Genomic DNA, 27,919 nt, shown 5'->3' with positions numbered 1-27,919 from the left:
GCTAGCACCTGTGAAATACCATCCCATTTCAGGGTACAGGTACTTTGCAAATGAATACTATCTCTGTAGATAATTGCCACCCCACCTACCCCTTTTCCCCTCCCTATTTAGCCATTTGATAAGTTAGAGTGTGTCAACATATGGAAATGCGACTGACATGTATCCAGAAACCAAGTTTCTGTGATCATCATAATGTCAGTATCGTGTGCTCAAATAAAGTCGTATCTAGAGACAGCATTCTTTATAGCTGACCAGGCATTGATGTACTGCAGTATGTTCCCTTAGCTTTTAGAATAGGCAGGGAATTCCTTAGTAGAGTAGGGCAAGTGAGGCAGTTTTATTTATTTTCTTTAAGAATGAAATGGCACATTTTGAAAGATCTTCAGTTGTCCGCCTCGCATTAATGACCCCTCCCATATGTCACTCCAAATTTGCTGCCAATATATGTTTGTTGAATCTGATAATAATAATAATGCCTATTGTGGTGTTTTACTCTTTTTTTTTTTCCTTTCTCCACGCCTTTTTTTTATTGTAAGGCTAATTGCTGTGATCAATACAATTTTTTTTAAATGTGTCATTTGTGGCCGCTATATCACCAGCACACCACATAAACACCGACTTCTGACTGTAGTGACTTGCTTTCCCCCCCTCAGAAAACTGGAGAGTCCACTCCTCAGTTGAGCCAGGAGCAGAAAAGTGTCTTTGATGAAGATCTTCGAAAAAAGATAGAGGAAAATGAGCGTCTGCACATGCAGGTGAGGCATGATTCTTATTTGCAGTCTCTTTACCTTCATCCTAAAGTCTGAACACATCTTTTGCATACGGTATGTGTTCTTTTAAATCCAAATTGATATTAGCCATCTCTGTGGGAATAGAACTGGGCCCTTGTTAGGGCGCTGCTGGTAGGGTACCTTTCAATAATGTTAGAATAATTGGAGAACATTTTCTTTTTTTTTTTTAAACTTTTGTTTATTGGCAGAAAGTCAAGACAGGTATGGCATATCATAAGCAGAGGTATACAGAAATCACAGTATCACAATCAGGCAGTACATCATGCATCATAGATGGCAGTTCTGAGCAGGGGGGGGGGGGATTGACAACACAAAATGTCACAAGGTGCCCCATACTCAAGGTGATGTAGCAGGCAGACCTGTCGGAGGGGTGGAGCTCCACTCAACCACGTCTCTACTGTTTAGATAGCTGCAAAATTCAGTCCACACATTCTTTGGGCGAGATGTAATGGGCAGGGATCCAATGTACCCCTCCTCGGACCCTTGTACCCAAGTAAGGGCACTCGGCCACATCCCAAGGGTGGGGGGGAGCGGCGCTTCCAGCCTTGTAATATACATTTCTTAGCAACAATAGCACTCACATTTAAGAATTTTGACATTTTCTTTGCATTTTCTCCGGACCATATACCGAACAGTAGGGCTAATGGGTCAAGGTCCACTGGGGACCCAATTATTTCTGAGAGCGCATTCGTGACCACGCCAGAACGCACTCGGCGCCGGACAAGACCAAAATATGTGCATGTGATCTGCCTCCTCAGAATTACACTTCGGGCAAGTGTGGGTCGGGGTGTGTGTAAATGTCGCTATTCTGTGCGGTGTATAATAAAGCCTATTAAGGAGTTTGTATTGTATACAACGGAATCTGGCATTTAGGGAGTCTTTACGCGTATGTGCACACATTTTGCTCCACAGCCCCTCATCGATTTCCATTTCCAGCTCCCCCGCCCAAATCATCCCGTGGTTTGAGGGATGTATTTTCACGTTTTTCCAGTTGCATTTTATACAAAGAGGATATTATGCCCCTGCGGAGTTTGCTATGTATTGGAGTTCGGGTGAGTCTGGGGGCTCGTCTGGGTAGGAGGGCCACAGTGCATGGACCGCCGCTCTCAGTCTATAGTATTGGAGTAGCTCGAGCCCAGAGTTGGTATGTCGGGCTGCCACGTTAGGGGGGGTGATGAATTTGCCATCAGGGTATAAGTCAGTTAATGCTCGGTATCCCAAAGCCTCCCAATGTCGCATGAAATGTTGATCCTGCGTGGGGGAAAGTCCAGGAAATTGTTGTAAGGGAAGCCATTTGTAGTACGGGTGAGGTTCATGTTTCGAGTTCAGAATCTGATTCCATGCTCTAATCATGGTGGCCACAGGGTCTGCTGGAGCATCTGTCTGATGTGTGATGTAATAGCAGGGTCATTATGTTGGTCCCATCACCTGCCAGTTTTTCAAATTTAACATGCAGGGCGGGTTTAAATGTGCATACCAGTGCGTGGCGTGTTGGGCCTGCGCCGCAATGCAGTACAGGGTTAGGTCTGGAGCTGTGAAGCCCCCTTTTTCATAGGATGGGGTCATGTGTTGCCACTTCTTGCGGACAGCCCCGGAATGCCAGAGGAATTGGGCGCACCCCGAATGGAGCCTCTTGAAGTACTGCTTCCCAGGCCACACCGGAAGATTAGCGAAAATATAGAGAAACATGGGGACCGCAATCATCTTTAGTAGGGACAGTCTGCCCGCCAGGGACAGGGGGAGACTGCGCCATTTCAACATCTTGGATTCAATGAGTAGTGCCGTCCTCTCATAGTTCTCTGCTAGAAGGGAGGCTTTGGTAAGTGACACTTGCACTCCAAGGTACTTGATACCCCTTGGGGACCATCGTAGGGGAAATTCGCATGCCGGTTGCTGGGTCGCCGCAGTGAGAGGGAATATTTCAGATTTTGAATAGTTGATGGTAAAGCCCGAGTACGTGCCTATTTTTGTTATGTCCCGGATGATCGGGTCCAGGTGCGTGGAGGGGTTTCTAATATATAGTAGTACATAGTCGGTATACAATGAAATGATCTCCGGTGTGTCCTGTAAGCGAATGCCTTTGCGGGTATGTTTGTCCCTAACGTGGTCTGCCATGGGTTCAATGGCGAGCGCAAAGAGAATAGGGGAAAATGGGCATCCCTGACGGGTACCTTTGTGCAGCGCAAAGGGAGAGGAGATGTTGGAGTTGACCAGCACCCTGGCCATTGGGCCTGTATATAGCAATTTTATATAGGAGATAATTCTTGGCCCTATCCCCATTTTCTCCAGTACAGCCCATAAGTATCGCCATGAGACCATATCGAATGCTTTCTGGGCGTCTAGCGTGACCGCTACTGCATCTGCCATTGGGTCAATTCTGGACATTACATTAAATAATCGACGGATATTGAGGGCTGTAGAGCGGCCAGGAACAAATCCGCTTTGATCTGCATGGACCAGGTGGAACATGAGTGGAAGGAACCTATTCGCGATGATTTTAGCAAAGATTTTCATGTCCGTGTTGATAAGTGATAACGGCCTATAGGAACCACAGTCATCTGGGGGGTTTCCCTGGTTTGGGGAGGACGGCGATTAGGGCTTCACTTAGAGAGAGGGGGATGGTGGCTAATTGGAGTGCCTCAGTCCAGACCCCGTATAATATGGGAGCTAGAATGGCTGCGTGTTCCCTGTAGAACTCGGACTTGAGCCCATCAGGTCTCGGGGCCTTATTCTTCGGAAGGTCGGAGATTACCTGAACTATCTCTTCCAGGGTGAACGGGGCTTCAAGTTGTTCCCTGGTGGTTTGGGAGATGAGGGTCATAGGGATGCCTTCTAATAGGTCATATATGTCGTGGGCATTATGATCTGGCAGGGGGCCGTAAAGATTGGAATAGAAGTTAGCAAAGGTGACAATTATGGCGGAATCTGACCAGTGTCGTAGGCCCTGTTCGTCTAAGATGCTATCTATTCGGGACCTGCCACTCTACGCTCGCACCAGTTTAGCTAGGGTCCTACCGGGTCTGTCGCCCTCACCATACCTTCGGGCAGCCATGGGGCGTGCTAAGTATCGCACCTCGTTCAGGGCATGGGACTCAAAAAGTTCCAGTTCCGTTCTGATTTTTGCAAGGTTTGCCGGGGCCGGAGCTGAGGCGTGCTCCTGTTCCAGATTTTAAAGCTTTATTTCAGAGCTATTTAGGGCCTGCCTAATGGCTTTAAGGACCCCCGCCTCCCTAGAGATGCACATCCCCCTGATATAGACTTTAAACTCCTCCCAGCAGGTCCCCTCGGATGTGTCTTGCGTGTTGTTGCTCTCAAAGAAGGTGTTTATGTCCGATAAAATATCTGCTTTAAAGACAATGTCGGATAGAGCCTCGGATTTAAAGCGCCAGGCAGGGGGGGCAGCTAGAGAATTACCCAATTGAAAAAACTGCAGTAGAACAGGGGAATGGTCTGATAATGTGCGTGCGAGTATCCTGATGTCCGCCACCGTGCCCACCATACAACCTGACAGTAGGAACAAGTCTATTCTGGAGGAGCTGTTGTGTACCGTGGAATAGAAAGTGTTGTCTCTCTCATGGGGATGGAGCGTTCTCCACACATCGTGTAGATGGAGGGAGTTCATGTGTGCAAGGAGATGTTTGGCGGTTCAGGTCCCGACCCTTCGGATCGTGGTTGTTCTGTGTAGGATAGCATACTTAATCTTCCTTTCTCTCAGCAATTTTTTAGCACCTCCAAATTGGCGTCGCTCCATCTGCACCCCTACAGAAAAGTCAGGGAAAATCCTAATGATTTGGGAGTCCAACCTTAGTTCCCCTTTCTCTCTGGCTAGGCGAAGGATATGATCTCTGTCCTTGTAGTTTAACAGTTTAGCGATTATCGGTCTGGGGAAGTCACCTGGTTTAGGCCGGGGTGCCAGAGAGCAATGTGCTCTTTCCACAGTGAAGAACGGCGACAGCTCAGGGTTGTCAAGGAGGTCTTTGAGGAGTTGTTCAACCGCGAGTTCCATACGACCCTTTAGAGCAGATTCAGGAACCCCCACAATGCGGATTTTGTTTCTTCGCGACCTCGATTCGAGGTCGTCGCACTTAGCTTTGATCTGTTTCACGTCACGGACGAGCTCCGTGACCGTGCCTTGCAGAGTACGAACAGTGTCCTTGTTTGTTCCTATCCTTTGCTCTGCCTCCGTAATTCTGGCACCATGTAGGTCCAATTTGGCTTTAAGGGAGGCTACATTTGCATTAATGTCGTCCAATTCCTCATGGAAGGCTGCAAAGTTTTTGGCCATGGACTCCATCATTGTGGTCAGAGCTGCCTGGGGGGGGTTCCGGCAGGGCATCGCCGTCCTCGTGCACCATGGAGGAGGACGATTGGTCCGCCCTTGGCGCCGCCTTAGTAGATCCCCGTGATCTGTTGGTCATTGCTGTGGTAAGGACAGCTTCTATTTAAGCACGTGCGGTGGTGACCCTAAGCCGGATTCTTGTATTGCAGATGGAAACTGGGCAGCGTTCTGGCATTCAGATAATCCGTGTCTGGTGTATAAGTGAGTGCCCCAGCAAGTCTGGAATGGCCAGCTCGGGGCCGGGCAGTGGTGGTGCACCGTAAAGTAAAAGTGGTTCAGGGGTCTGTATACTGGTGGGCACAGGTGGTCCGTGACAGCCGTAAACACAATGGTAAAGCGAGATGGGGGCTTCTTATATGGCCAGTGTCTTTCAGAGTTGTAAGACAGTGTTCCAGATGGATGCCGGTGATAAGGTGAGCATGAGGAGGTTCGCCAGAGCGGAAATACTTTAGTGTTCCAGGCTGCGAGCGCAAGTGGAGCGGCGTGCCTCCACCCCCCTCAGTGCACCCCGCAGTCACAGTTCCCCTATGGCAGCTCCCCAGCAGGCAGAGAAGGATATTTGGTGCGGGGGGCAGCTACATGGAGCAGTGTGTGGATATAATACCGGGTGGACCAGCTGTTTGCAGTGATTGCAGCACCTTCCTTGGCTTATGTTTGGCCTCCCACCTTGCAGAGCACAGGAGCGGCCAGCGATGTGTGGGGAGGAGAACCAGAGAGCTGCCTTCAAGCGGCGCCGCCTGCCGTTATTAACAGCGCCGGGGTCGGAGCGCAGTGTTCATCTGCGCGTGCCTCCAGGGCCAGGGCAAGCCGCCACGGCGGAAGAAGGCAGGCAACTTCGGATGAGGCCGAGTCCCAGCGGGAACGAAACCACAGGTGCCGCAGGGTCGAAAGAGAGGAGGAGGGGGGGGGGCGGCCACCTTCACACAGCAGATGGGGCGAGCTCCAGTTTGGTAGCCATGGGTGGGGGCCGGCAGCACTTCCACACACCCCCAAGGGGGCACCTACCTTTGCTGTCCACTGTCGGCGGCCCCGCAGCAGCGGATCAGAGGACGCCCCCGGCGTTGCAGCTTGGCGGCAACGTAGTCACACGCCTCCCGGCAGCAGCGCCGCACCAGCAGTCCGTCAGGGCCGCCAGGAGGGACCGGCCCGGCGTGGCAACGGCACCCCACCAGCGGCAAGGCGACACCGCTCCTAAGCTTCACAGAAGCAGGCCCAGTGGGTATGACGGCGCGGCCAGCCGTCGCAGCCAGCTATATCTCAGCCCCAGTTGCACCACTGATCTTGGTGTTTGCACGGCGTGTGCCCCGTCAACAGGGGACAAGTATGGCTGGGGTTTCAGAGGCCAAATTGTCCGGATTCCACCGTTGTCGTCGGATGGCGCTCCGTGGGTTTTGGAGCTCAAAAGCTAAGCGGCCATCTTGCTGGCTGCTCGACAGCGCCCCCCTTGGAGAACATTTTCTATCTGCCAAGCCTCGTCATGTCCAGCTGTGCGTTGCTCCTTAAATGTACCCGTCATATCCAGGAATAAAGTCTTGCCTTTTGAGCTGGGAAATCTACAACTCAATACACAATATTGATAGAAAATGCCTGTGATGGTCAGACTTTGGGAAATCATACTCACTCGATGTTGCATATAGTACTTCATGTTTCCGTTTTAAAACCTTCTCGTGTTGCTGTTTGTGCTCATCAACTGTAATAAGTAGTTCCAAATGGTAATTCCAGATGTCGTTTAGCTTCTTGTATTACAGGGAGTTTTCTTCAGCCTTTGGAGAGAATATTTCCCAGTTTATGCTCAGGTAAATGCAGATTACCCAAAAATCTGGAATTACTGGGTGTGTTTTCGTAGTCTGAGATTTTGTTACCTGGCTTCATATCTCAACGTCTTTTGTGCTATTTGTTGAGGTTTGTAAGAACATGTTGAACACACTGGAGGCCTCTTCACCCCTCCCTGGCCAAAGAGAATAACTAGTTCATTGGAAGCGCAGATTAGCCTACACAATTATAGTAATACCAACATGATTCAACCACCAGGAAACAACAAAAAATGCTGCTACTTGTTTCTTTTTACAAATGTTAAATCTTCACATATTACATCTGCAATTTGGAAGTAAAGTTCCACCTAAAACGATGGATTCAGCAATCTTCTACAGTGGACAGGCTTTATCTTCAGTCTTGATAGGTGTCAAGGTAAATGAAACACATAAATACAATATTTAAGAAGTCAAATATTAAATACATATGTGTAAACACAGAAATCTAAAGAATGTTTTACGCTATGCTAATAGAAAACAAATATACACGTCTCTAGGCTTGGCATTTCCAAATAAATTAACTTTAAAATAAGCAAAGTGAGCCGGGATGCACGCAGCATTGAAAATGTTCAGAAAAACAGGTAGGTCGTTAGGTGCCAAGTTCCCGGTGGTCAATCTTAGGAAAAAACAGTGGTATGGTTGATTATTAATGCCAGTAGGCTTCATATATGACTTAATACAAGACACAATTAAACAAATAACAGATAGGAACAAATTGCAGATATAGCCATGTGCTCAATGTCCCGAAACAGGATACAATTGGACAGAGTACATTCATGAATATAGTTTCAAGTATATGTAGCTTTTATTAAAAAAAAAAAATCTCAGCTTGATGTAAGGTGTTGCAGTGCTTTGTTGCTTCATATCAATGTATGTGTTTTTCCCTGCAGAATCTTCAGTATGTTGATTTATATTCAAAAGACATTTCACAGGGCAAGGTTTTCTTCTGCGATGAAGCCGGTGGCCTATGGAAGTCAATGTTTATGAGACGGTTGGATAATGCTACCATTCGCTCTTGCATGACTCAAATTCTTCCATAACTTCTCACAACTTGATTTTAAGTTTTTTCGGACGCATTTACTTGTTTCCACTTTTATTTAGAAAACAGTATGGTCATTAAAACTCCAATTTGTCTAGGTCAGCCGATAGTCTGCCTTCTAGGAGGATCCTGGGCTACAGCTTTCAGCAACAAGTATTTCTGTGAGCTTACACATGATGGAGAAGAGTGGCCAAGCCTTCTTTCTCAGTGCTGTGAACTAGCTACTGCAGTTTCACACGGGTGACTTTAACAGAGTATCCCCTCCCCAGTTCTCTAACTGCTGTCTGTTTACTCCTGGAATCTATTTAATGCCTTGACATGCACCCCATTTACTGTGGCAGAATGTTGGGTTTTATATGGAGTAACCCCACAGAAGTGATTACTTGCTGTTTCTAAAAACCCCTCCTTAAGGAAATTCACTTCCTCCCATTCCCTTCTGGCATATACCCAATCGCCATGAGCTCCTCCTTTTTACTTAACGGGCAAGGCCTGGCCAAATGTCCGGACTGTCACAGGAGAAACACACAGTGAAAGTTTGTTTAAAAACTCACCCTTCTGATTTTATTTCACCCCCTTTCTTCGGCAGCAATTTGCGTATCTCCCCTCCCAGGATCTTTTAAACCAATTCTAGAGAAGTTATCTTGATTTGTCTTGTATGGGCTTTCTGTCTCCTGAGGGATAAGGAGGATGGGGTGCCTCTTTTGGCTCCGTTTTTGTCTCTTCTGCTCTGTGAATTGATCTCAACTGCCGATTGGCTTCTGTTTGATTTTGTGCAGTCTCGATAGCAATTGCTAGGCTAGGATTATTCAGTTGAACGACGGCCTTCTGTAAGTAAGTAGGTAAGGAATTGATATACTGTTCAGTTATCAAGGTCTCTAATGCTTCTGTTAAACCTTTCTTTCCGAGCCATAAAGAGATGGTGTTTTGCACTCAGGCCCCTTATTCTATAGGTGTTTCTCCAGGGTTCAATTTGATCTCTCTTAATTTCTGTTTATAGAAGTTGTCTGTTGGCTGTTCCCAAACAATTCAAAAGTTGGTATGAATTCTGCAGCTCTCCTCTTAATAGGGGGCCTAAATACCAAGTGTTTAACTTGTCCCCCCAGCGGAATTGCTGTGATAATCTTTCGAAATTGAGAATAAAAATCCCAAGTCTTCCTCATCTCCATAGTGTTGTAACACCCCATGAGGCAGAATAGGTATTTGCTGGGAGGCAAAATCAGTTCTAGTCCAGCCTCGAACCGTGTCTCTGCTTGGATCTGGTGGGTTGTTATTTGGGTTAATGGATTTTCTATAGTGGCCATTTTGTGGTCTAGAAGACTTTTATTCAGTTGGTCCTCAGTTACAGTTGGGATTTCTTTAGTAGATTCTCCGCCAAAGAAATCAATTTCTTTTTCAAAGGCCCACAGATCAGAGATTTGAGTTGCCCTCTCGGTTTGATATACCACAAAAGAAAATAAGTTCTCCTCCGGTTCCTGAGGATCTGTCTGTATTTCCTAGTCGGGCGTACTACTTGGCTTTGTGGGTTCCCCAAAGTTTTCATTTCGTACAGATACCCTAGTGGGTCTTTTCAGAGTTGGTATAATGCCTAATGAAGCTACAGGTGGGAGGTCTATACTGGTGTTGACCACAAAGTTTATCTTACTATTGAGTTTTATACTATAATCTGACAACCTTAAAACATCTAACAAGGAGCGCCTTTGGAAAAGAATCTGCTGTTATTTAATGGGGTGACGAAATATTCTTACTATTATTTGTTTAATGTTAAGGATAGTTTCATATGTGGCTACTTCAGTAATAAAGACAGACTCTCACTGACATTCTCTTTGTCGTTCGTTCTCCCGATCTATGGACTCTTCATATGGTTGCTCTGCTCTGTCCTTACTCTTCCTCACACATTAATGGTGGCACCCGCTGGGAGGTCCTTCTTGCCTTATTCACGACCTGCAGGGTCATCATAAATGTCTATCAAAATGGTACCATCCTGGTTGCCACCTGTTTCAAAAGATGCCCGGGCTCTCTTGCCAACTATGCCCGCCTCTGCTTCCTTGCTTCCTACTAACTTCACTGCCTCTCTCACAACTGCTCCCCTGTTGCTTGCAACTGTATAGGCTCTCTTGCCTACACGCGTCCTGACAACATTGTCAGCCTCCACCTCTCTGGTGCCCTTGCCACCCACTGCCACTGCATCTGGATCCCCCTTCCCCCCGGTGGCTCCTCCTACACTGGCTCTCATGCCGTCTACTACTGTCCTGGCTCCCTTGCCTCCACTCCCCTCACTGACATCCTTGTCAGCCTCGATTCCATCTGCCCCTTCCTACCTCTATCTCTCAGGTACTCTTGCCACTTACTGGGGAGACCACTATCCCTGTAGCCCCTCCACCCCCATCGCAAGTCTTTCAAAAACTGCAATTATCTCCATGTTGCCACACTTAAACTATCGCTCTGCTGCCAAGCACTCCTCTGATCTCTGCCACCTTCTTCAACTCCTGGATCTCAACGTCCTAGCCCTTACTGAGACATGGTTCAAGGACAGCTCTGTCAAGCGTTTTGACACACATCTCCCTGAAGGCTACAAGATCATCTCTGTGCTCGGGCCTAGCAGGCCAGGAGGAGGGGTAGCCCTGATCTTTCCCGAGTGGATCCCTGTTTCCATCATTCCCATTCAGGTCTAATCTTCTTTTGAATGTCTGGTCTGCTGGCTCTCTCTCTCTCCTCTGTCTCATCCTCTCTTACTCTGGCCACCTTCTATCGGCCACTGGGCCAGCCCACCATCTTACTCTCTGAATGGACTGACCTGGCCTCTTCTCTCCTTTCCTCCTCCCCCCAACTCCTCCTTCTGGGGGATCTTAACATCCATCTTGATTCTTCTGACTTCTCAGGTCCTTTCCGCAACCTGTGCAACTCTTTCTATCTCCATTCTACCTTCTGGCCCAACGCTCACTGCTGGCCACACTCTTGATACTTTTATCTCAACAGACATCCCTCTCACTAACTCACTTTCTTGGACTGATCATTCTCTTCTCTCTTCCCACATGAAGCTCTCTTCTCCTCTAGCACTGGCACATCTTTCACTACCTACTGCCTTCAAGGTCATCCGACCCATGAAAAGAGTGACAGTGGCTTCCTTTGCCTCCACCTACACTCTTCCTTCTACTCCTGTGGCTGATTGATTCCCACCCTGACACAGCCCTTTCAAACTTTCACCTCTCCATCTCCAACACTCTTGCCATTCCTTACCCCTGTCGTGAGGGTCCGTTTGAAGCCTTCCAAAAAGTGCAACTGTTGGTACGACCACGAGCTGGCTGCCCTTAAAGGAAAGTGCAGAGCAGCGGAACGGAAATGGGGATCTTCAGGTGCACCATCTGACAAACTGGCCTACTGCCGCCTTCAGAGGCAATGCATCCGCCCCAGGAAAAGTCTATTTTCAAGCCTGCATCTCAGCAACATCTAACACGGCTGACCTCTTCAAAGTCTGCAAGGAACTGGCCAATCATATTGTAGCCTCATCCTCTTCTGCACCCACTCAGGCCCTTTGCGTGGCCCTGGCTGCCCATTTCACTGCCAAAACACAGGACATCCTGTCCTCTCTACCCCCTGCACCTTCGTCTGCACCCACATCTCTTGGGCCCCCCTCAGACACCCAACCCCTCTTCTCTCCTTCCTCCCTCTTACCTGTCACACCTGAGGGAGTCTCCAGACAAGTCCGGTCCATGAAAGCCTCCTCCAAACAGGTTGACCCTTGCCCTCCTAAAACAATCAAGGACACCATTGATTCTCTTGCTCCAGCCTTAGTCAGCCTCTGCAACCCCTCTTTCACCTTTGGCAATTTCCCAACTTCTCTCAAGCGCTCTCTTCCGCACCCTTGGCTCAAAAAACCCTCTGCTGACCGTTCTATCCCAGAAAACTATCACCTGATCTCTATCACTCCTTTCCTGGGCAAACTCCTAGAATAACTAGCTATCTCTCAGCATACCCGCCAGACTGAATCAGTTGGTTGTCTCCATGCCCATCAGTCTGGCTTTAGAGCATCCAGAGGCACGGAAACTGCTTTTCTGAACACCCGTGAAAACCACTCTCTTTCTGTCCTCATTCTTCTCAATCGGTCTTCTGCCTTCGACACGGTAAACCATGACATCCTGATCTCCCGTCTCCGTGACGCCCTGGGTATCACAGAACTTGCCCTGGCGTGGCTTGCCTCCTTTCTCTCTTACCTTCACTCCCAGGTGGAACTTGGGTCCTTTCTCTCCTCTATTACTCCCTCTACTTGTGGCGTCCCCCAGGGATCTAACCTATCCCTGTGGTTCTTCAATGTCTACATGGAACCTCTAGCCCACAGGATCTCTACCTTCAACTCTTACTTTGTGTTATGCGGATGACACACAGTTCTCTTTCATGCTACTCTGTCTCTTCTTCCTCCTCGCTCATTCCTGACTGTTTACAATTCAGTCTTGGTGTGCTGCTAACAGTCTCTGCCTCAATGCCAGTAATACCGAGATCGTCCTCATTGGCCCCCCCCCCCTCCCCGCTTTCCCAATGGCTGGCCTCCTTTGGCCCTGCGTCCTCACCTGCTAGTGAGGCAAAAAATCTGGGGGTCATTTTCGACTCCACAGTCTCCTTCTCTTCTCACATCTCAGACATCTCTAAAAAGTTCCACTACCAGCTACACCTCTTCAGAGGGATTCTACCCTTTCTCACCTTCCCCCAAAGGCTCACTATCTCCAGAGCCCTGGTTCTCACTACGCTGGACTACTGCAATAGCCTCTTCCTCAATCTTCATACTTCTACTCTCTGTCCGCTACAACTCATCCAGAACAGAACCGCAAGACTTATCCTTGGCCTCAAGCCCAGGGACCGTGGCTGCTAGAATCAAGTTCAAGACCCTCTGCATAGTCCACAAGACTTTCTGGGGCTGGGGCCCGCACTATCTGCAACGCTCTCTTCCTAAATACTCTCCTTCTAGAGCCCTCCGCTCGGCCTCCCCAAACTATATGCGGGTGAGCTGTGTTTCCAAGCAGAGATTTGGGGATAGATCTTTATCCTCTGAATGTGCCTCCCTTTGGAGCAGCTTCCCTGCCTCTCTCTGCCTTGAGCTGGAGCTCCTTAAGTTCTGGAAACTCCTTAAGATCTTCCTCTTCTCTTCCTCCTTCTCTCTCCCTCTCCCCTGCTAACCTCCTCTCTCTTTCTCTCCAGCTTCACTCCTACATCCCTCCCGTAACTCTGTTCTGCTTTGCTGACTGGTCGCCTGGCTCACCTCCAGAGCCTCACAGGTCCCAGGCTCCCCCACCAGTCTTTGCACTTGCCTCCGGGCCTCTTCACTTTGCTCAGCACTACTGCACTTTCAGCATATGCTCCATGAGAGGGGATACCTCTCTGCACTTAACCCTGGGCCCTACTGGCCTGGTGCACTTGTTCCACCTCCCCCCTCCCTTGCACCTCCGTCTGTACACTTGCATGACCTGAATTTACTAGGCCTCGTGAGTTCTGTCTTGTCTTCCCTTTGTCTCCTCTCCCTTATCTGGTTCGCCTGATAGTTCATGCACTTGCACTAGGAGAAATGCCGTCAGGCATAGTATGCTATTTACTTTTTTGTTAGATCATTCGGAAACTTCAAGGCCTAAGATTGACTAATGTATTCCCTTGTTCCCTTCCCACCTTGAAGCGCTTTCAAACACTTCACTTGTGTATAAGTGCTGTACAAATAAACAATTACAATTCTCCCTGCAACTGTTTGATAATTAGTATCATGTAAGATGTTCGCAGGGAAAACTAACATGGGATTCTTTTAGCTTCCCTAGTTTGTGAGGAGCCAGGATTGAGACGTGGGCACAGAGAAGTCATGCTTGTGGTTACAGACTTTAAATGATATGGGGTTGGAAAATGGCTCACTGTCTGTACCTAAGAGGTATTTTCCTACCTCAGCCAAGACTAAGGGTCTGTCCAATGTCAGCATGTCCAAAGCAAAACTCTTTTGTGTCCGAAATCCTATCCCTGCCCTCACATGCTAAAATAACTCTAATGGGATAATGGGTCTCATTACAAGTTTGGCGTTAGCCTTGCCGGTAAAAACTTGCAAATATTTCCAGCACCCGCGATTAGGCAATTACAGAGTCATTATGGCCCGCGGGACCCGGTAATTGCCCATTCGCGGGCGCCGGAATGAAATGCTCCCCATTCCGATTTGAGCCCCATAGGGCTCATTGGGAATAGGGAGGTCGGATGCACCGGCACCATTCAGAATGGTGCCGGTGCATCCAACAAGCTCTGCTTGCGGGTGCCGGTACGCCCACCAGGCCAGACCTTGCGGTCGGGAAGGCACCCGCGAGCAGAACTCGTAGTTTGCCGGTACAGTAACAACGGTACCGGCAAGCTTACCGGTACCGTTGTTACCGGACCAGCAAACTTATAATGAGGCCCAATGTTCTAGTCTAAAGTTCAAAAGAAATATAAATGCGCTCCAACACAAGTTCCCAATGGATAAGGTTCACAGTTCCAGGGGCTCTCTTCCCGAGGTTACTGTTCAAGATTTCTCACGACTCCAAAAGGCACACAACTTCCTTGGAGGTTTCTTGGTTAATAATAAAACACTTTGTATTCCAAAACAGTTTTAGATAGAAGTTCCAACTATACAGGATACCTGGTGCACTCATTTGTAGCTTATTTTCCAATTCATTCACTGTCTTGGGTTTTCCTGTCGTATTCCTGTGCCAGAACATCTTTGTGTGCTCTATTTTCTACAATTGCAAACTTTAGCTTTGGCCTGGTGTTCTCTCCTGCCAGGGCTTTCAACATGCTTCACTTTACACACACTTGCAGACGTGCTTGCCTGGTATACTATCCTGCCAGGGCTTTCCACGCGGTACACTTTACACACTTTCTCTCCCCTTAACCTCTCTCAGGCTTTGCTCCCCTTGGGTACGGGTCCCAGACTCGCAACTGTTATGGTTTTACAAATGTTCACGCAGTGAGGGGTTTTTCTCCCCCTTATACATCTGTCGGGATTTCCTCCCAAAATGATTCTCTTTCATTCCATTCACAGTTATTTAGCGTTCTTCAATATTGTTGCAGAAGCTCCCCGTGTTCCAATCTCTCACTCTCCAGGACTCACTGGCTTTCAGCAGTGCTTTTCAGTTCCCTCGTGGTAAACTGGGAGCAGTGTCTCAGTTTGTAGGTCCACCGTCCTCGCGGCTCCCGCCTGGTGATTGAGTTTTTCCCTGTGTTCCTCAGTTTTCTTTCTACATCATACTGGAAGGGGTCTTTGGTAGGATTTGTGGGCAGTTTGAGGGAACTTTTACAATGAGCCGTAAAAGCTTAGGATACAGGGGGAACATCCCTAAAAGGGAAAGTGGGGTATGTGCCTTCATCCGATGATGCCATGTTATCCACCTGAGGATCACCCCCCCCCCATTTGGCCCCCCCTCATATAGCCACCCCCAGGGCCAGGATCAGGTAGCGGCTGCTGTCCCTTGGCCACAGCCCACTGCTTTCCCCAACCAACGTGCCAACTACCAGCCTGTCTCCCTTCTCCCACATTACTCCACAGATTGGATGTATTTGTCATTTAACCGGATCACCACCTGCCCCGAGGTCAACAAACTCGTATCCAATTAAACTCTCGCCAGGGAAAATCTTGCCAGGGGGGGAGGGGTTATTTACTTAAATGTGCACCCTGACTAAAATCGGGCACTTTCCCAAAATATTCTAGGACTGGAGTTTACAATAATAAAATGACACCAGTACTAGAATATTTGGTTAAAGCATTTTAGTAGTTCGGAAAAAGAAATCGCCTCTCTGGCAACATTTTGCAGGCAAGATTATCACATACGACAAACACACTCTGCAATCCAGGCTCCTTAGAAGACCCTCCATGGAAATGGCTTAGAGCCACATCTCCAACTTTCTAATGCATTTGACTTGAAAACTCTGCTTGGTTCTCACCCTTCTCAATGTCTCTTAAAGCTTTGACACCGTCAATCACCCCTCTAAACCTTCTCTTCCTTCAGCATCTGGGATTTCATGCCTACATCCGCTTTTATCTGCCAGTGTGCTCTCTTTCCAACCCAGTGAACATCCAAACCCACCCGCTCCCAGTGTGAGACTGGTTACGCTCTGTGCTTAGACACTGCTTTCCTGTGGCCTCTTCACCTCTTCTCTTGGTAAGATCATCTCCTGCCATCTTGTTGCTGATAATGCAGAGTTTCTTCTCCTTTTCCTCCCCTGCCCGCTGGATGGCACTGTGCTGTTACATAATGAACTTTGCCAAGATTGAAGTTATTTATTTACTTGCCTGTCTTTAATGCCCAACTTGGCCTACCGTCCCCCACATCCAACAACCCAGGCCATACTTCACCACTTCATAACCGCCAGGACTGCTACACTGAGGGAGGTCCAACCCCGCTGACCATTCTGCCCAAACGTTTGGTGGCAGTACTATTCTGGGCCTCCCTCTCTCTGGGTTACTTCTTTGTTCCTTAAACCAAGACCTGAACTTGTCAAAATAAAATCTCGATAGCTTTCACTGCTACTCACTGGTTTCACCCTGGCTAGCTCTGGCTTTCATATCTCTCCCTGGGCTTCGCTCTTAGAAGGCTATGATTTATTGTTACTCATGCCCTAGAGCCTTTACTCTAATGCCCTTCCTAACTTCACTATACCCTTGCAGCCTGTGCTCCCTCTCGCTCTTTCACTCTTCTTGCCCCCAAACACCAGAGGATTTCCCAGCTCTATAATTCACATCTGCCCTCAATAAAACCACCTCCCATCTAGACTGATCCATCACATTATCGCTCCTCCTTCCCAGCACTCCGCTGGCGTCTTAGCTGCATAATTTTACATAATTGTAAACTTATGTACGTTTTCAATCCGTCAATTAATTAATATAAAAGCTATTTATATATTCAGACAGTTGGTATGTCCTGTTTTTGTTTCATTTTCTCTCTTCTTCCTCACAACAGTTTGAGGTCTCATCTGTATTCCAGCACTATTGTACAGCACCTGGAAACACACTTGCTCAGCTTGCAGTGTTTCTGTTCAAAGCATTATCTAACCCAACTAAAATAAAGACATTAAAATAATAAGAGGAGCCACGTCATAAAAAGTGCTGTGCCGAAGAACGAAATTAGAGTAATGCACCCACTCTGCGAGTGCAGCTGGGAAGCGCTTTTGCAAGGGAGTTACATTGCAATATTTATAGAATATGGCACGAAAACCACTATGGAACCGTGGGTTTTTCTGTAAGGTGCTGTACAATATCTAGGTGGCATTGACTTGAGTGTACAAAGGAAAAGGAGGAAGAAGCGGTCGCCAAGTTGGATTCTGAAAACGGAAAGCTTGAGAGCTGGTAAAGGCCACGGTTATTGAGTTCAGTTTACTGCAGGCATGTATATGCCGACCACACCACTTGCGTGGAGGGGAGGACATCTCGCTAATGCATTCTTTGCATGCTGAAGGCCAGGCCATCTGTGAGACCATGCCATACCTAGAATTGGATGAACGAGGGACTCTGTGATTTTCAGTGCTGGTTACATCAACTCAGTTCAACCTGAAAATAAGCTTCGTTTTTGGACAGCATCATTTTGGAATAGCACATCAAGGACAGGATGAATGTGTAGAATTTCTTTTTTTTTAAATTATTTTTTATTGTGAAATTAACACCGTGTAGAAAAACCTGCAACTTGTCATTTGGAACCAGGAAAGAGGTTGGAATAAGTAACCAATGTTATGTTACATTGCAAAGACCAGAGACTCGGAGAGAGAAAGGGAAATCCATAATTAAACAAAGTATTAATTGTATCTAAACAGATGGAGCATATGCTTAAATGTGTCATGGTCTTAGAAAAGAAAGAGGATGATGGTTAAAAGGCAACAGGCACAGGCGATTCAGACCAAACAAATTGAGGTAATTAAAAATCATCGAAGTTGTGAACGTGTCTATAGTGTTAATAGCGTCCACAACCGAGCCCCCACTACTGGGAACAGTTAAGGGGAACTTGAAGGAAAAGAACAAGTGTACACAGGGACACACGTTCCTGCTTTAGGTATAGGAGTATCACATGTTTTGCAAATGACCAGGATTGTTTGCTAAAGGTCTGATGTGCAGCACATTTGGGGGGAAAGACATTTACACAGGTGTTGGGAAATGACTCCAGGATGGTGGGAGATGTATGAGTTTGAGGTACTGACAGTGTTAGTTACTACTTGGGGAGGAAAGAACCCCAAGTCATTTGTAAAATGGTGGGGAAGAATTTTGAATGTTTGGTTGACTCTGAAGCATAATTTACGACCATTCCCTTGTCTGAAAGGTTATTTGGCAGGGGTGTTTGTTTGAGGAAAACATTGATTGGTGTGCACTGCCTCAGCTACCTCATTAGCATGTCCCATTTCTTCAACTTCTTGCATCCAGAAGCTCTTCTCAGCCTGTTCTGGCATTCTGCGAGTCAGTGTTTCTGCAGCAGGTACTCCTGAAGGGGACACTTTCCTCCTCCTGGACAACGTTTCTGAACTAGAGGCGCTCTACTCACTTGTGCATTTTGCAGCACTAAGGGCCTGTGGTGTGAGGTGGTTGGTCAAGTCGTGACTGAAACAGAAGACAGACGCTCTTTTTCCCTTCAATTCCCGGAAGTGGGCCACTTCTTTGCACACACCAGGGATTCCCCACCGGTGTCCGACAGGAGACCCAATTCCTGCTTTTGTGCCCCACTTGGCACCTGAAATCTTCCGTTGAAAGGACTGCTACCAATACGGAGTTGCCAGGCTCCAAGTCGTTTGCGTACTGCTATGCTGCTGGTCACTGTATGGATATGACAGAACTGTCAAACATTAAGTGTGTACCCCAAAGGAACGAAGTCAAAGAAAGCAGCTCCTGAATATCATAGATCCAGCTACTGCATGAGACGTTCGAAAGCTTCACACCTTGACACACTTTTATTCACCCAGTAACACAATAGCTTATTGTATGTAAGCCATGCTTGTGGCAGATGACCTAAAAAAATTAACTAAAGTGCATGTAATCTTACCTTGTATTCATCCTCCCTGTCACCCCTCCATATTCACCAGAATTTCTGCTGCGAGATGTGTGTTGTTCCTTCAACATCAAAGGATTGGCAAATATCCCTCCATGACACCGTGTGCACATACTCCCTTCCTTTAACTGTGCCAACGCTTGCAGGCAATAATACATTGTGTCGTGCATGCCTCTTAGACTGGGAAGAGGGCATGTTGTCATACATGGACTCTCGCTTACACAGACGCATCCCACTGGGGAGTTGTAGACCACGAGAACAGTGCAGCAAAGCGGATGACGCACTTTTACATCGACGTCCTGCTTTACAAAGCTTCTCAGACGGCCACACATTTCACAAGCACTTTGCTTTTCTCAACACTTAGGGCACCCCCTGCTTCTATTTCTTATAACGTCACTTAATCCTCTGGGCTTTCAGCACAATTGAAACAAGGCAATATGAGAGAGATGTTGCTGCAGCACATTGCGCCCCGAGTTTCTCAGGCAGGCTTGCATCATTTGACTCCCGTCACCTCGCTAGTAGGAATCGCCTTGCTGCAGACATTCCGGCAAAGACCTCAGCCGACTAGCACCCAACACAGCCATTGACGTCCAGCTGGGCGCAAGGCATCAGATTAGCTCTGCACATTTCATTCCATCCGTCACCCCTCTCACTAGGACACCTGGCCACACCATGCACTACCAGCTTGCTGCTGTTATGCCACTTTCCGGGGTATATATTGGTATTTTGTGGGAGTCCTTCCACTTTCTACCTTATGTTGCCTGGAATGTCTTGACTTCAGCACTAGGACCGCTGCCTGTAGAATGCTTGTATCAATGCAATGGCAATTCAGTCATCTTGGCTTGGTCCTCTACAACCCCATTTATTATTGAATTACCAGATAGTTAGTCTCTTAGTACTTCAATTATTGCCTCAAACAACAACGAGAATGCCTTTGGGCACAAGTGCCCTGTTTTTTGTCTTCATGTAAAACACAAATAAGACGATTCATTTGTCATGCAGAAGAGTTCAGCTGTACAAATCTCCCTGTCAGTTAATGGGGCAAGCAGCATGACCGCTAAAAGCTTACATCGGTGTAGCTTTAGTTTTAGGTATTACAGTCAACGTTATTATTTATGGAATTGGAAGCAGTGCAACTGTCATAAATGTGGAATCTTCTGTTTATTTTGTTAATTTATTTTTCTTCTATTTAGTTCTTTGAGGTAGATGAGAAACACAAACAAATTGAAGAGGCCCTGCAAAGAAAATTGGAGACCTTTGAGCGAGAGGCTGCACAACATCAAGCTGTACTGAATGGATTGACTCAGAAGTACATGGAAAATATTGAGAGATTGCAGAATGAGAAGGCAAAACTGGAAGTAAGGTTACATAAACCTGTTTTTTTGCTTGTGGATTTTCATGCATTATCTTTAAAGGCATTTGTGACAAAATCAGATTCTACCCACAAGTACAAGGATGGAGTAAATGTATTCTACCCAAACGTGAACGTGTATTACAAGTGGGCTTCTATGATGCTGGAAATTCGTTGGAGGGACAAGGCCTCCTCGTCCTTGTCCCATTACTCCCCTAGTCTGTTTTTTTGTTGTTGCATGTTTTCCACAGGAGTCCAGTTTGGACCCCTGGCCGTGCAGCTCTTCATTTTGTTATTGTCGGTGAACCAAACCTACGGGATACCCCTATGGGACCCATGGGTAGGGGTACACCTTAGTACCCCTAGTGTGTGTTTTTGGGCATCTGTGTGTTGCCCAACAGAACAGGTTATGGGCCAGTGGCAGCTACATGCTGATTTCGTGGGAGCTCTGGCTCTCTGCCATTTTGGGACACACATGCCCTGCCATAGGAATCAAGGGATTCCTAAACAAAGATAAGATGGCTACTGTCATTGCCTTTTCTTTTCTGTTTCTCGAAGTCACTAGAATCCCTGACTATGTCCTCTTCCCCTTATTAGATGTTGGGTGTAAGGACCATATTTGGCTCTGAGGCTGCCTTTCCCAGAGGCTTTTTGTTTTGAGTACACCCTAGGGGTGTGACCTGACTGAATGGAAAGAGGAGTCAACTCACAATCTGAGTTGTTGGTGTCTGGTTTTGCTTTTGTGTCACAATGCCTGTGGTCCTGCTTGAGCCAGCCCTGTATGAAACTGAATGAATGCAGTGTGTGCTCTAAAAGGCTGGGAGTGTCCCCAGTACACATCCACGGTTGTGAGTGTCTGGTTTTTGGTGAATGGCCTGAATGCCTGCGAGCCCGATTGGTGGCTGCATGAATGCACTGGTGTGTGATTGACGGACTGAGCCTAGCTCAGCCTGAGTGAATGGGGGGGGGGGGATTTGTGTATATCAGAAGGCCCCTCACTTAGCTCTAGGTCAGAAGCTTGGACTTTCCCTGGAGGCGTATCTTGAATCTATCTGGAGGAAGAAGTCTACTGCTGCAACTCTTCATCAGATCCAAAGGTTACTGTGCTCATTTAAGGACTGATCAAGAGAGGACCTGGACGGGTGACCTCTTCCCATAGCTACGAAGGGACATCATGCAACTGCTGTTCTTCACCCAAAGTGTCCTGGAAGCCAGTTCGGAGTACTTGCCATCCTGCAGAGGTATCGTTGTGGGTCCAGAAGAAGAGTGACCAGACATCTTGAGTCCAAGAACTCCACCAGCAGTTTCCCGGGTCCGGAGGCTGTCTGCGACCGCTGGGAAGCCAGACTGCAGTGTATCGCCCAGAAGAGGGGGGTACCCTGGCATAGTGCTGCTCGACACCTGGAGCTTGCAAAGGTCCATACAACTGAAAGTGGTTTTGTAGACCAGATATCTGTCCACTTTTCTACGGCTGAGGGAGTCCAATGTCATTGCATACAGAAGTGCACGCCAGTGGGTTTCCCACCACTCTGCATCGAAGAACGAGTACTGAGGGTCCAGACTTAGTGGAGGTCTGCAAGGCATTCCAGTTTTCGAGTCCAACACGCCAGAAGCCATCATGTAATTTGTGCTGCTGCTGCAGCACTGAAGTATCAACTGGCGACCAACTGCAAACCGATGAAACCAGGGTCAGACTGGGATAAGAAATAGGCCCGGTCACCCAAAAAAAAGTGGCCCACCCCTCGCCTCACGACCCTTGACCTTTGATCACATCACCGGAAGTGATGTCATTTGACCCCATCCCAAAGTAACATCCTGGGAAGTGATGAATCGCGACCTTTCAGCCCTTGACAAAACAGGAAGTGTCATCAAATAGCATTGTTCCTAAGTACACTAAATTACTGTGAATCCAAGCAGACGTGCAAGGCCAAATGATAATGTTATTGTATAGCTCTTACGCTTAAGCTCTTTTTGTATGGAACAAATATGCATACAATATCACAAAACCTGTGTTGATACTCATTTATCGACCTAAAATGGATGAAAGGCGTTTTGAGAAAAAAAAAATGAAAAAAAAATATATTTTTTTCCCAATTTTTTTTTTTTTCAAAACCGGCCCAGGCATGGACAGAAACTGGCCCCCACACCCCAGGGACGATTTTGGCCTGCCCGCGGGCCGAAGGCCGAGGGGCCAATCCCACCCTGGATGAAACCCGATACCTACTTTTCTCACTGCACCCAGCGCCACCTAAGGAACCTGGCATGGTCCACCATTATACACTGTGTGGTTGGGTATTAGGTAATGTATTCCACCTAGACACATTTTTGATGCTGTCTCATTCAGAGAACCCCAAAAATTGAAGCCTTTTTCTGCTACTTCCCCTACAGGCCGAAGTTAACCGAGGGTCCTCCAAGCACACTGCCCCCTCATTGGGGACCTGGATGTCATAGTCTCTGTACCTCCACTGCAGGAAAGCTCCAAGTTCTTCCAGCAGGTAAAAAAATAGTCAAAGGCACCCCTCTGCGAGAACAAACACAGCTAAACGACCTGTTCTTTGGGAAGGTACCCACTGGTGAGACCGCAGCCACACGTTAGCTCACTGTACTTTTCACAGAAGGGAAATAACCATTTGCATATCACTTTGTCCTGCCCACAGGGGCATTCCAGCACCAAAATGCTATGGCAATTCTCTTCTGAACAAAAGTACCCACAGCAACCCCAGACATGTGTTTCAGCCTTGTTGGGCCTCATCAGTGAGGTGGAGCTGTGCCTCTCTGAGCACAGTGAGCAAGGGGTCCACGTATGGATGACCCTAGGATACTTAACGTGACTTAAACCGAAGTCCTTTTAAACAATCAAATTGTCATAGGTGCCCCTCTGTGAGAACGAACACGGCTAAATTACCTGTTCTTTGGGAAGGTACCCACTCGAGAGTTCTCAGCCACACTTAAGCTCACTGTACCTTTCACAGAAGGGAAATACCCATTTGCATATCAGTCTTTGTCCCGCCCACATGGGCAGTCCAGCACCAACAGCAAACCCAGGTTATCATGCAGTGTTCTGTCTTGCAGAGGGGCACCCTGACCTATTTTTGTATGTAAAAGGAACCTGGGTTTGGTCACCCTAAATTACCTAGGGTTATCCAGACATGGATCCCTTACTCACTGTGCTTTGAGGCACAGCTCCACCTCACTGATGAGGTCCGACTAGGCCAAAACACGTATCTGGGGTTGCTGTTGGTACTCTTGTTGAAATGATAGCCTTAGCATTTCGGTGCTGGGCTGCTCATGTGGGCGGGACAAAGAATGATATGCAAATGGGTATTCCTCCTTTGTGAAAGGTACAGTGAGCTAAAACATGTGACTGCGGACTCTGAGTGAGTAGATTCCCACAGAAGAGGTTATCATGCCCTGTTTTTTCTTGCAGAGGGGCACCCTGACTTCTTTTTCTTCCAGCAGGTGTTCATTCTGTTCCCAGGAATGCAAGAGGAAGGTCTCTTATTCCAATGGAAAGAGGCTTTGAGTTATCTCTGCCCAGCGGATATCACTCCCTGTTTTCAGCCATTTTCAAATACCTCCTGGTGGAGTCACTGCATGGCAAAGACTAAACATGCTTGAGGGTTTCCAGAATGGTGGAAGGATCTTCCATGTCACTGAGCTATCGTGTAGTCTTTAGCCCCCATCCATCTTCTAACTTGCCAAGAAGAAAAGCCCTCTGACTGCAGTTAAGTTCCCTTGCCCAAATCAACCACTGCCAAACAGTCCTCCAGGGTCTTTTTTAGGTGCAAGCCAACTTTTTCAAAGTCCCCACTTGCTTCACATGCTATTGAAGTAATACACTGTCAGTGAGTTGGACTGAAGCCAGTTGGTATCAGTCCTGAAAGAGAGGGCTACTTTCCGAACATTTGACTTTCATTTTCGGGACCAATCTGGGAGTGGATGTTTGAGTAATTATTTTCTGTTAAAACTACTAGACCTATAACTTTGTTTCTCATCATACCACAAGATATTTCTTTGGGAATAAGTTACTTCATAGATATTTTTGCATGGCATTCAATTTGTAGGGCTCTTGGACACTGCCTCCAGATATGCTTGAACATGACAATTGAATTGAGTTTTAACATGAGTCCTTATGGATTTAATAAAAGCAGGAGAATGTGGGCCTTTAAAAGACTATCCTCGCTCATATTCTTCTTACGCTGTTCCTTTTCCTTTGGCAAAAAGGCCAGAAATGCCACTAGACTGCCGTATCATATTGCCAGTCATTCAATTGCTAACTGCTTCTAAAAGGAAGATGACATGAGAAAGCTCTTTCACAGTTTACCTTGCCCATATTTGAGGCTGTATGCAACGTTTTATCAGGAAAGGTGCATTTCTATTCTCTGTTGCTTGTATGCTTTCGTATTGCTGAAGCAGAAGTTTATATTGTGAGGGTTCAGAAATGAAAGCCGGACATAGTTGTCACGTTTTTGGTTTTAGCCTTTTATTCAAATTAAAAGTGCTGGGAAAATGCCTCTTTGACTCTATTCCAATTAGGAGTTTTGTGAGCAATTATACCATCCACACAGTGGGAGTGCGCTTGTCTGTTTTTTGTTGTTGAAATTTTAAAAGAAATTGAAGGATGGTATATCAACCTCTGAAAAATGTGTGGGGCTAATCTGCACACATTTTCTTATGCTCACTCCATGACATATACATAGGCCTGTATACTCTGTGTGGAGTCCCCCATTATATTTAGTTGGGATATAACAGCCAGGATTACAGCATGACATCTCAGAAGGGGGAGGGAAAAACCTTCCCTCTACCATGGCCAGCCTAAAAACTAACAAATAATCAATGGATCTGCCCTGTCTGTTTACCTCTGCTGCTGGTGGCAGCTTCACATACTAATCAGAGTTGTATTCAAACAGGCCATCATGGGGCCTAGCTGCAGAGGTCAACAAAGGAGATGGGGAAACCCCAACAATCTTTGATATGCACTGTCAACCTGAAGCCAGCTCCGCCTCTCAGTATCCAGGGCAGTGAACTGTCATGTCTGTGACAGTTGTTTACAGTAGTCATCCCCGCAGGGGACCCTATTCAGAAGGTACGAGAATGTGTTTTGGAGAAGCCAGAAAGTCTGGTCATGCCACAGCTTCAACATTAATCAGGAACCACAAAGAGCTGTCATGATCTCTGCTTCCAAAAGGTCAGGGTTTTCCCAACTCCCTTGGAAGCAGATCCATAACCCAGGTTCCGAGTGCCAACCAGTCCCAATTGGGACCTTTTGGACCCAGTCCTGGCGCCAGTGGCACCAGGCTCATAAATATGCCCAGTCCCAGCGCTGGAAGCGCCGGGCTCATAATGCTTGGGTGGACTTACCTGCAGCAGACCATGCTGCTTACTTGCCTGCCAGTTGAGCCTCTGATCCTCTTCTGTTTGGAACTACTTTTCCTGTTGGGTGGGGCAGGAGCCACTCCCTAGATTCAGAACACTGGAACTCTTCTGGAAAGCAGGAACTCTTTTCTTACCTAGGCGTGGCTGTGGAAGGAGACACCTAAGCACTACAGGAGGCTATTTAAACCACACCCGATGGATGAATCTTGCTTTGCGTTATTCTGCATCCTCTGCAGCAGAACGCTCATCGTGTCTTCTGCATCTGATCCTGGGCCTAAGGAAAAAGGCTTACCATCCTGAATCCAGTCTTCAGCAACACCTATAAAGACAAGAAAGAACAGGTTAGCATTACGGTCTTCAGTGACAGCTCTTCACTTACCTGGTCCATCGGCTGTCACCAACGCCTCGCGCTGCATTCCGGCATCTGAAAGACAAAGGCTTACCTACTCTTCGTGCGCTCCGGAGGTCTTCACACTGCATTCCGGCATCTGAAAGACAAAAGCTTACCAACTCTTCGCACGCTCCGGAGGCCTTCGGCGCTGCATCCCGCATCTGAAAGACAAAACAAGGTGCGTTTAAAGACATTGGGGAACTTTAATACTCACGTTCCATTACTCCTTTCCACATCCAACCCAGTGGGTATTCCGGTATCCTGCAGCTGCTCCGAACTTGTACCTGCAAAATAAAAAGACAGTTAGAGCGCATCGTGAAGCAGGCAACAAGCGCTTACTTACGTGCTTCCAGGCGCTTCTATTCATCACACGGGCTCCATCTTCAACTCACTTCAGCCAGTCATCCGCCATCGCCGGAACCCTGCAAAACAAGAGACATCATTCCTAAAGACTTTTAAAGACATTAGAATTACTCGAAACTTACCGTTCGTGCAGTAAACGACGGACAGCAGTCCTCTGAAGTCAAGAGGCCTGCTCCCCTTATCCAGTGAAGAAACTGGTTACAGCACCCTGCCCCGAGGCAGATGGAGAGCACGGCGTTCACTTACCTAAGGTGAGAGCATTAACCTTTGGGTTCTACAGGAGAAGAGAAAGGGAAGAAGAGAGAGACATTCAATAACCCAGTTCATTAATCCCATATTTTCTATCTGCAGACATCTTACCCTTCGAGTCAGACATACAGTGCACAGAGGTCCAGCCCAAAGAGCCAGCCGTGTGTTACACATCACCTTTGAAGATACGGTATACGCCCAGTCAAGACCGGCGCCTCTACGGGAATCAGGTGAGCGTTACAAGAGCTCAATTAACCAGAGAGACTCTTTGATCCACAAAAGACAGGAAGATGAGTGGGACATAGTATTACATGTTTTCACCCCTTTACCTTTTCTGTTGCAAAAGCACTCTGTTTATTATCTCATGCATACAGGAGATTGTTGGGGGTGACACAGGATTGGTTCATTACAGTAGGGTTAGCCTACAACAATCACTGTGGCCCATTTGGCTTTAAAAGAAGGCTCAGCCCCTCTTTTGGGCAGATCATCTGAAGACTTTGCAAGGAGTAGCAAGAACTCCACATTGGACCCTGGCTGAAGGTACAGTCTGCCTTACATCTTCCGCCAGTGAAGGAAGGCCAGGACCTGGAAGAGGGAAGCAAGTTCCCTCCTCTAAACATCTCCCAGGGAACAGAGGTAGATACTGAATCCAGAAGACCTTCCATCAGCTCCAGAACCAGTACCCAGCCAGCACACAGCGTGCCCTGCTAGGCTCTGCAGCAAGCCTCTGAGGTGGAAAGTGCCAGAGAGTCTCTGAACCAAACCAGGGAGAAGGCAGCTGCCTGCAACACCCTCCTAAGCTTTGGGCCTTCCGCCTTAAAGGACGACACAAGCCCAGTGAGGAAGTTAGAAGTGGATCGACAAGCGGATTGACAAGCATCTACCGACGTCTGCCTTAAAGGATATTTTCGAGCCAGTCGAGCCCCTCGAGTTGCAACTGACTGCACTGCAGACTGTTGTTATGCCGCAGTCTCTAAATCCATCCGATACGCCTCGACCAGTGCTTCAGAAAGGCCTACCAGCACGGAGATGACCATTCCTGCCCCTGAGCCGCTGTGTAGGCCAGCCTGCAGCCGTCTGTCCAGCCTAGCTTGCCGAACTGCCTGCTGCCTGATACCAGCAGCTGTCTCCTGTCTTGTGTTTCTAATCTGTTCGGTTCCCTTCTGGTGTACTAGAGTTGTGGGGCTGATT

At 47.5% G+C, this 27,919-nt stretch overlaps 1 protein-coding gene across 2 annotated transcripts in view; it reads left to right on the top strand.

Annotated features, from left to right (window-relative positions):
* The window catches only part of PPP1R21 (protein phosphatase 1 regulatory subunit 21), a 1,307,116-nt gene that overhangs the window by 180,999 nt on the left and 1,098,198 nt on the right, over positions 1-27,919 (top strand). The window contains exons 4-5 of one of the 2 annotated variants that reach the window (XM_069608410.1): positions 654-755; positions 20,192-20,356. In XM_069608410.1, the coding sequence (XP_069464511.1) occupies positions 654-755; positions 20,192-20,356 (267 nt within the window). The remainder of the gene's footprint in view (positions 1-653; positions 756-20,191; positions 20,357-27,919) is intronic. The other variant, XM_069608409.1, reaches the window with a different exon arrangement.

This window comes from Ambystoma mexicanum, chromosome 4q (genome assembly GCF_040938575.1).
Source record: "Ambystoma mexicanum isolate Mex_15411 chromosome 4q, UKY_AmexF1_1, whole genome shotgun sequence".
Lineage (NCBI taxonomy): Eukaryota > Metazoa > Chordata > Amphibia > Caudata > Ambystomatidae > Ambystoma > Ambystoma mexicanum.
The sequence above is the reverse complement of the archived record's forward strand: the minus strand, read 5'-3'. Positions and strand labels throughout refer to the sequence as shown.